This window comes from Folsomia candida, unplaced genomic scaffold (assembly GCF_002217175.1).
Source record: "Folsomia candida strain VU population unplaced genomic scaffold, ASM221717v1 Fcan01_Sc040, whole genome shotgun sequence".
Lineage (NCBI taxonomy): Eukaryota > Metazoa > Arthropoda > Collembola > Entomobryomorpha > Isotomidae > Folsomia > Folsomia candida.
The window spans coordinates 978,705-989,473 of NW_019091232.1; the positions used below are offsets into that span (position 1 = coordinate 978,705).

Below are 10,769 nucleotides of genomic sequence, written 5' to 3' on the forward strand. Positions count from 1 at the left end.
GTATTGAATGATGGTGAGCGCTCTATACCACCTAGTATTGCATGCGTTGAGCATATTTATACCACGCAGTATTGTGTAATTACCATGGCAGTAATGAATGCGAAAATATGGTAATGAAACGTTTCTCGTTTAATTATATTTTTTTATTGCACAATTAAACGCTTAACGTAGCAATTACAATTATTTTGAATTAAAACAACATTTATAAACATACATAGATAGGAATAATAAATAAATATGCACCCAAATATTAATTAACATGTTATTTGACAAAATTTACAGCTAAATTCTTAATACTACACCACTTATCTAAATACTACAAGTAATGTCTCGAAATCACGAAATTTCCAGCAACATTGCAATTATGCTTCAACTCCATGGCATCATGAGTAATTAGATTATTTACATTGACTACTTTAAAAATATTCTCCGTCTCCTTAATTTTATAGGCAAACAGATGCCGATCAAAATACTCGGTGTCCAGCACTTTAAGAATTAATAGACAAGTATTTGATTCGTATAAAATAAATTCATAAATTTGGCCAAACTTTGGGAAAACATTTCCCATCTCATAACACACAATAAAGCTACGCTTATAATTATAACCGTTGTACCATATTTGATTTGTACTTAACATTTCATTCTTCCCACACAAGGTCTGAGTACATAAAAATATATTTAGTGATTCAATTATATCAAAAGAGTCGTCATAGTCGGATAAATTAATTTTAAAAATTTCATCTGTTTTTAAACCAAAATGTAATTCAATGTTTTTAGAAACACGAGAACTATACTGCTGGTGTCTCACTGCGAGAGACAGGCAAATATTTTTGAAATTTCTAATATTATGCGCAATCTGGGCAAAATAATTGTGCTTGCCCTCAAACCGCATTGTCCAAAGAGATAATAACGGGCCTGACTGTTTTATGACATATGGATAATGCACCATAAAATGGTGCTTAGGAATTAAGTTATTATTAGGGAAAAGAGTTTTAAAAAGGTTATGATGTTTTGAAATTGCAACTTCTAACTTATTAATTAAAGTCTCTGTAAATATTCTGGAAAATATAATGCTCATGCATTTAAGTAATTGCAAAATTAACTCCCAATATCTTAAATGTTCATCTGTGATAATTAAATCACCTAAAATAATAGGGAGAAATCTAATTAAGCACCAAGTTTGTGCCGCTTTTTGCCCAATTTTATTTCCTTTCCCATCAAGACGTATAGGGTTAGGTTTATTTTTTGATTCTAAGTAGCCAAAGTCAAACGCCAAAATCCTATGATTCACAGTTTCAAGGTCAAAGCACCCCACACAAATTAATTTTTGCAAAACTAATTTAATCTCGTATGGAACCACCCCCTCCAGAAGGTCATGCATTATGTCAACCGTAGGGGTATTTAAAAAGTTAAAATATTTTAAAGTGTTCAATTCGCATGGACTTTGAACCCCAAATGTTTTTGAGTTTAAATGGTCTAAATAATTTTCTGAATTACGAATAGACATTTTTGTGTGATCAAATTGGTTCTGACAATCTGTCTTGGAAATACAGCAAATACGACAAAAATAGTTTGAATTGAATGATTCTGTAAATCCCAATAAGGAATTCCCGCCTAAATTATCAAAAACTACAGAGCAAATTGTTCCTCGAAATATTTCCCGTCCAATTAATATACCCGTTATTTCTAAAATTCTGATATCAGGAAGAATGTGATTTAAAATAGCATTAAATCCATATTTCTTAGCATCCTCGCTGTAAAATAGAGCGAGTAAATGAATTTGTGAAAGTTGAGAATTTAAAAAGTCTGGAAAATTTCGTAAAATGAAATAAATACCACCAAGTTTGTGCACGCCTTTTTTTGACCCCAAAGGATTGACTGTCTCGAAGTCATCATAAAATAATTGCAATTGAATGGCATTCTTATAAATTGAAAATAAATTATTAGATTTAAAAGACTCTGAGTCTGCAAAATTTCTTATAATTTTGTCATCTGAGTTTTGTGTCTTGAAATATTGAAACAATTCAGGAGTTCTAATTATTTTTTCGAGTGTTTTAAGAAGAGGAACATACATAAAAGTATCCTCAACAATTACTTGTTGGCGTTTGTTATTTCTTACATTAACCTCAGTTCTGTTACCTAAACTAATTTCGACAGGAGAGATAATTTTGTCCCGTTTCTCAAAAAGTTTTTGTCGCTGATAACCAGAACGTACTTTTCCGAAACCCGACAAGAGGGTACGTATTTGAGATCCTAACGGATTAAATTCGTTACTAAATGTTTGCGTTCCTAATCTACAAATTACATCAATAATTTCTGTAACTAAATACTCCATATCTTTGACAACAAAATCTACGACGGAATTATTCACACCCTTCGCCATCAAAGACGCACAAAAGTTGCCTAAACTATCAATAATTACTTCAATACAAGTATCAACAGTAATGTTTTCAAAAACCTCTGGGTCTTCCAAATTGGTTGTCTCATTTGAATTTGATTCTAAAATATTATTAAGACTTTGTATATTCTCCTGTTGTAAACTTATCTCGTGAGATTTACAGTGACGTAGATACCCACTCCAAGTAAATATTTCTACATTGCACCCGTCATAAGGACAAATTGATTTAGTAAAATTTATATGTGTAATATTATGTGTAAACTTAATATGGTCGTGAAACTCACTAACCCCTAAAATTAACTTCTGACACCTTGGACAAATAAACATTATTCCAATCTGCTTTCCGCTAGAATCCCGTGCAGTTGTGATGAGACTTGCTTGATTTTCCTTGAGAGATCTGTTTTGTCGACATCAATTTTATAGATGAATACTTGCAAAAATTTCCAGACTCCCTGCAAATTCTTGTCGTATTCCGCAGAAAAAACGTAGTGTGACTTGAATAAACGATCAATGGCTTCTGTGGAATTTGTCGCGTCAATAGGAAGAAGTATTTTGTCCACTACAAGGAAAAAAGATACCAAATTCTTCTTGTCTTCTCCAAGACAAATTAAATTGGGCTGTCGCTTTTCGTCACTCCAAGTGTCCAAGATTGAATTGAGGGGTGTTCCGCTCTAAAATAGATTTAAATAAATTTAGGTAATTTTCTTAACATATTTGAAATATCGCAATATTAAAACCATTTAATATCACAAAATGTCTATGCACAAAAATACTTTGTAATACGAGACCATCAACATCTGTGCACACGTTGTTTTGCTGCGACTTCCCTTCGCCTTCCCTTGCGCCGCGGGGGGAATTAAATGTAATAATAAAAACAGAGCAGCTAAAGATTGATCCCACTGATCTGTAAAGTCATGCCAAAAATTTATTTAATTTATTCTGATAAGGAAAAAAAAGTTATATTATTTTAACTTATACCCGATTCCTCAGCTAAATATTTGGTTACAGCAGGTGACGAATTAAACTCTTTAGCTTTAATTAGTGGTTTTGATGAAAATACTGGCCATGAATTTGTAAAGTTGTGTTGCGATTCTTCCTTCATCAGTGAGAACTCAAACGAAATCTACAAAAAATAATTTCCAAATTAGTTAATAATTTTCATAACTTTCATTTCCAACGGTTATGTGATATTTTTTACCATAAAATCGCATTCTTTGAATTTTTTGTAGTGGAGAAAAATAGACTGTGGGTTGCTTTGCCTCAGATAATTCCTGTGATGATAAGTGTTAGTAATTAATTCTTTTAATCTTTCTTTTCCTGTTTTTGCGCATGTCCCGTTCAGCAGAAGAATTAAACTCTCATATTGTTGGTCGTCAGCTGGCTCTTCGTTTCTTGCTGTTTTAACGCAGGGGCCATATTTTTTTTTCTATAATAGATACTTGGTTTAAATCTGACTCAAATTTGGGCGTTTCAAATTACTTTGGGTTTTGTGCTGTGCCACGCTCGAAAACTTGTAATCGATGAGCCGACCCGCCCAACGAACTTGCCATCCATCGTACTTGACGAGACGAGGAACGTCTGAAACGATTATAATCAATTATTTTTAAAAGCCCCCTAATTTAGCTCAAATTTAAAACGGATGACTAGTATGTAAAAACATACATATAATTAATGTTTACATTTATGGTCTAATTCGTTGATTATAGTCCCCGTAGTAATTAACACTATTTAATTCAATTAATTTGAGAAACATGAAAAGAGTAACGACATGACATAAGGTATGACATAAGGTATTGCGTATTGAGTATTGGTAATTGCGGCGGAACAATTATGTGTCAATTTTGTGATTTTGTGTGCGAAACTTATATTTGTACATACATACAGGAGAGTGAGACGAGTCTCAACATGAGATTATGTGCATGTGTTGGTAAATACACCATAACGATATATTGAGACAGTGGACATCAGTCTCAGGTTCCCATGACAAACCCGAAAGCTTATGCAGTATGTTTGTATGTAAGAAACAATAAATTATTTAGATGATCAATGAATTTTCACATATTGTCGTATGAAGATGAAAATTCTGAAAAAGAAAAATATGTGCACCTTATTATGTATGTACGTATAATGTATTTGCACATATATTTAGAGTTTCGTATCTCCCAAAAACAATCCATCAACTTGTTCGTGAACAAACAGCGGAACATTTCTGCTTTATTGTCAAAAATAATTTTCAAAATTTTCAAGTCGTAATTTTGGAGATTAATCCGAATTAATTAATTATTTCCAAATGTCACCTCATTTCTTACAAATGTATGCATGTATGGATATACGTACATATGTAAATGCGGAAAAACTCCTGCAGCTGCCGTACTTACATATAAACGTCTCTTCTTAATAGCGAATCCTCTTTTAAGCTATAGAGATTAAGGCAACATAAATAAAACTATTAATATGTTTAATCGTGACGACTTTTGTTGTACATACATACATATTTTCGTGAAAACTGGGGAAACCTTTGCCTTCTGAGAATTTGTTCCTACTCATTCATTCACTAAAGGTGACACAGTCATATTTTTCTACCTGACTCCAGGAAGCGATATAAATAGTTGTCTTTCACAATTCTTACACACCTCAATAATTTTTAGTTTACCTAAAGATATGAAAATAAATACATAGCCCTTCTCACTACTCTCAGGTCCACACGCTAGTTTACATCGCTTGCATATCAAATTGCATTTTAATTATATTTTAGATTTGCAAACTATTTTTTAATTAAAGGTATTGATGACGATATGTTTATTAAATATAATTGTGCTAGTTACATTGCAAGAGAGATAAAAATCGAGAGCATCAAATTGCATACCATTATACTACTTACATTACTACGACGTTCAAACTTTAATTACTCTTTTGCTGGTCGGGAAATTTGCATACTTGCAAATTTTAGGGGAGTTGCTTGCAGTTTCTTATTCTCATACGTGTATCGCTCTTGATTTAATTTTAATACACATAAAACATGGAAATTTTAAAAATCTAACTTATTTTAGTAACATTTCCAAATTTGGTGTATTTACAATCGCAAGATTGCAAGGCAAGTTCTATTTGCCAAGAATGTGTTTCATTACCAAAGTGTGTGTACATAATCACACGAGATATACAACAGCTTTGCATTCAGATATGTAGATGCAATCCGTGCACACAAAATCAAGACGATCCTTCGAGACAAGGAAATGTGCAGACTTTCTGAAATATATTGGGGTATGTTTGCAGTTATTGACATCATCGAAAAAATGCTAATACGTCATAATGCAATAACAATGCCACTCCGCGACCAGCAACCATACACACTTGAAATTGGAAACCAGCCTAGGGAACAAACATTGCCCGAAACAACTCTGCGTTCGGTGAATCAGTTAGAGGATGGTAAAAATGTGAAAACAACAACCGAGAGCTTATCATTCTTAGTTCATGTAACTCTAAAGATACCGACAATGATGACGACTACGACAACGCAAATTCCACCTGAAAATTTCATTTTGCATGCTCCAAAATTTTTATCTACGACCACCATTCCTCCCAAAATTAGCGTGGAATCATTTTCAACCAAATTGAAAGTGTCCCTTCAGCAAGACATAAACAAAATTTGTTTTGATCTATTTTGTATTATTTGAACATTTGTGATTTTATCCATCTAAACATTTCATACAAGTTTTTATTTTTAAAGCGGACAAATCCTATCCAACGTCTTGGACGAACGCTGTGTTTTTTTAAATAAACTATCCCAAAGTGTCGCGGATGAAGAAATCTCTAGATTTTCAGAGTCGAATCCCATAAAAGAAGATCCAGCAACGTGCACGGCCTTGATTCGCCGCGAGAATTGGTGCAATGACCAACAGACGATGGTGTCTGCACTTTAAAAAAATCGTCGCTTAACTTTAAATAGATACATATGCACATCGTATCAGCCAGCAAACTTATCAATAAACCACCTGCAATCGCCCCACAAGTGGATTAGGCTGGCCTATTTATAACCTTTGCATACGTTCAGCTTGTGAAAGATTTGAATTTATTAGAATATGTCCGAATGAGTATCTCGGATATGCTTTTCCTTATTATTAAACTCGCCAATGTAAATAATAATAAGAAGATTTTATTTATTTCCACCTTTTACGTATGTATGCATTTCCTGGGCTAGAATTAATGTTGAGCAAATGTTTAAGACGCATAAATGCATAATAATTATTTGAGATTTGATTTACATATTTTCAAGTTTGCATGTTATAATTTTTGTAACGTGTTAGTATATTTCGTTCGCTTTGTTAATCATATGAGTACAGACTATCCAGTGACTGCAATGAAGATTAGACGTTTAACTCGTCTGCTTTTTCCCCACCATGGAGAGAAACTTTTTTCCAATTCCAGAGAAAGAACGCATCTCAGCAATCCTCATAATTGCGATGGGATCAACCCAGTGTTTCAACTCGGGGTGTTTTTCAAACACCCGGAGAGAAACGATCCCCCTGATCGCTAAACTGTAGCACCCACCTGTAAATGATTTAACAAATGTGTTAAATAAAATTTTTGTAATCGTTGCTTGAACTTGTAATGACTTTTAGTAATTTACTTGATATGAAGGGCCGAATTTTCGTCCTCCCATGAACCTCGACCAAATGTTGGTCACTCCAGAAATCAAGCTCCCATGTATTGTCTAATTTCCCCCAGTCCGACTGGACTAGCCTCGGTAAGGTCTGCTCTCAGTTGGTAAATTCAATTTCATTCAGTAGTTTGTCCAAGTAGATTATAGTTGTTTGAACTCAAAAATCGAATACTCGATATACATGTCCTTTTTTGGATTTTGTTTGCTAACGTATACGAAATTTGATTCGGCCGAATCATTGTATTGTAGACACATACTGTATTTCTTAAGTTTCTTGGCTTCACACCCCAAGAAGAACTCGGGGGTTCTCCACACTATGTGCTCGTTATCGTTTGATGTTCCTGCTGCACCGACTTGCTCGTTGTCCATTTTCTTATTTTCTTGAAATCGTTTTTTAAGTTGTTCCGATGGGGCAATACTTGTTTTAGGTATATTCTTTTATTCATAGCACGGTGGTACTGTCTGGTCGAGTGATCAAATGCGACTGACAACGAGGTCTGCATAAATGCATGTAGGAATTGCCCAACGTTTCAATACATTTTTGCAAAATCTATTTGCAGAAATTTGCAGAAATATCTATGGGTTAGTAATCCATATACGTTTAGCAAAATGAGTCAGGTCTTTATATGGACTTCAAGACGCGAGTCGTCAGTATTTTACGGACACTGATGTCGCGTATTATCAGCATCATCACCCAATGGATGCCCCATACAAAGATACCAACGTTCTTTTATATTAAAAAAAATTGATGCAAAGCTCTTAATGTTTAGAATGCTTACATGTTGACTGCTTCAAATAACATTACGTATCTACTCCACCCAAAATCCATCCAAAATTAAAACTATTTCGTCATGCTTCCTGCGCATAATCTTGGTGACAGAGAAATTGACAAATCCATCGACTGGTTCGATAAATTTAAAGTAGATTCGGCTATTTTAAAACAAATCGCAACTACAATAAACCGTTACAACACATGTAAGCAAGGGGTGAAAGAAGTGTGATATCCGTAATTGACCTTAAATTGACATTTCATGACCTTTGACCTTGAAGGGTGTGACCCACAGTGTCCATCTTCGAACTCGTCCTGTCCCTTGTTAAGAGTGTTATTACTTACGAACGAACGTGTACGTACGAACGTACACTCCTGTTAGGAGTGTACGTTCAAAATTTCAAGTCTCCATGTCGTTCCGTTCAAGAGTTATCGGACCAACAGACAGACAGATCGACAGACAGACGGACAGACAGACGGACATAACGATCTTATAAAGGGCTTTCACCCCTTAATAAAACAAATTAAAGAAATTAAGTTCGAATTTATCACACCGACTAATATACAACTCTCTGTGTCACCACTCAAGCGTAGCAGCATTGTCAGCCAAAGTTTAAAAGTTAAAAAGCACCTAAACTGTTGTTGATTGTTGGTGAAGGTGAGCTTAGCTTTCTGATTGAGAATAATTAATAACTTGATTTATCAAATTTGTACGTGGTGCAGGTAAAAGCACGATATTAAACATAATACAGAAGGATATTCAGAGAGGAAAGAAAAAGTGCAAGATGACTGCATTTACCGGAACGCAAGCTCATTCGTTGAAAGTAAAGCGGAATTTTTTGTGAAGAGTTGCTAAACGTGTAGAGAATACTTATTAAATTTTATTTTAGGGACCTAGTGTTTCCGCCTGTATCATAAACGGGAGGCAGAGCGAAGTGGTCAGGTCTATGGTCTCGGAACGGGATCCATCGTACCCAAAGTTCCTCATCTTCAAGCTTGAAAACTGGAACGGGCCAACATATTTCGGGGGCATCCTCCTTCCACTCGTGCAGGACGAAGTTGTGGGCGAGGGAGGGTCGTATAGAGTTAAACGCTTCCCAGTCCGCCAATGCAGCGCAGCCACATTATTCAAGTATATTTTAATTTTGCTGCAAAATCCGTGATAACAGTGTGATATTGTCGCGTTTTAAATAAACATATTTAATTTTACAGGGTAAAGGGAAGAACGCTTTACAAGCTAACCTTCAACTTTACAAGTAGAGAACAGTTTTCGAACTACTCGTAAGTTTTTTCATTTATTTTTACATTTATAATTTACATATTACATTAAAAGATTTTTATTGTAAAATCTTTCAGATATTGTGGGCTGTCTCGAGTTGGACGCCTAGAAGACCTCATGATTGAGGATAATCATATTACGTTGGAACGATTCCAAAGTGACGAATTCAAGACTGGCTTCGAATTGACTACAGCAGAATTAATTCGGCTAGGAGTTATTCCGGAACCAGAGCATGAAGATTCAGAGTAGATTTATCCTTCAATTCTACAACACTCAAATAATTTGAATGTATTAAGCTTGATAGTGCTTCATTAGTAGCCATTGGTACTTTTTTTCAACACAAACTTTTAAAATATCTTGTTAAACTTTAATCTAAACCTTGTGAATAATTAAATAATACGTGATGCTAAACAATGGCGTTACCGGTTCCATCAATCAACCCTGTCGTGCTCCGTGATAGGAGTGGGCCAACTCGCTTCGGTCGCGAAATTCACTGCGCTTTCGTAGGATGCTCATTCGTGGCAACTAAGTTGCAGCAATACGACGATCACTACGGGTAGGCTTATTGATTGATAGAACATTATCAATTAACAGTCTGTTAATATAATAATATTTGTTTCAGCATTATGCATTTTTGTGAAAGATGCATCTCTGCATTTCCACGGCTTGACGTACATTTTTGTGGCGGTGGACAAAGCTTGAACCCAAGCATACAACAGGTACCTCACATTCTGCCATCAAATTTTAACACTCATGGATTCCAGCAAACTCAAATCATCAAATCCATCAAAATACGGAATCCATCAAAATAGGGAAATGGAATTCAAGCACGGATTTATCTCAATACATCTCTCTATTCAGGATGCATTTGAAAAGATTTTTGACAGACTTGTGGCACTTTATCAAGAGCTGATGACTATCTTCATAAGTCTGATGACCAGATTAATATTAGCAGTGACGCTACGAAACAATGACAACGGAGAGACAAAGGACGTCCCGATTTTTTCCCAATACCAAACAATGCTAAACTCGAGCCCTGAGTCTGCAATTTTGACAAAGGTTGCCTTTATAAATGCATCATTAGAGACCTACACAATGCACGGTGAAAGTTGTTACGACATAAGGTTCATCTTACACCATTTAAACCGCACATGGTAGCGTGTTGCCCCAAACCCCTCAAAAAAGTGTACTGTTCCGCCCAAAATTTGAGGGAAACTCAAAGAGCAACGTTATTTGTAGTTTTACGTCATTGCGGACGGGCTGAGTTTTACGTCGTCCCAAGACCCGTCACGATAATAAAAAACGTGAGTTTTACTTCATCACGAGGAAGGGGCAGTTTATTGTCATGCCCAGGACTCATTATTGTTTCTTTATTTCTAGTTTTACGTCATTGCGGACGGGCTGAGTTTTACGTCGTCCCAAGACCCGTCACGATAATAAAAAAACGTGAGTTTTACTTCATCACGAGGAAGGGGCAGTTTATTGTCATGCCCAGGACTCATTATTGTTTCTTTATTTCTAGTTTTACGTCATTGCGGACGGGCTGAGTTTTACGTCGTCCCAAGACCCGTCACGATAATAAAAAACGTGAGTTTTACTTCATCACGAGGAAGGGGCAGTTTATTGTCATGCCCAGGACTCATTATTGTTTCTTTATTTCTAG

The 10,769-nt window shown here is 35.2% G+C and overlaps 1 protein-coding gene across 1 annotated transcript; it reads right to left on the bottom strand.

The window, feature by feature from the left end:
* Positions 1-227: 227 nt before the first annotated feature.
* LOC118433068 lies at positions 228-3,283 on the bottom strand. Its single transcript, XM_035844642.1, has 2 exons — positions 3,172-3,283; positions 228-3,069 (listed from the first exon to the last, which is right to left on the bottom strand). Exon 2 carries the CDS (start codon positions 2,723-2,725, stop codon positions 317-319), a length of 2,409 nt encoding a protein of 802 aa, XP_035700535.1. The 5' UTR covers positions 2,726-3,069; positions 3,172-3,283; the 3' UTR covers positions 228-316.
* Positions 3,284-10,769: the final 7,486 nt, after the last annotated feature.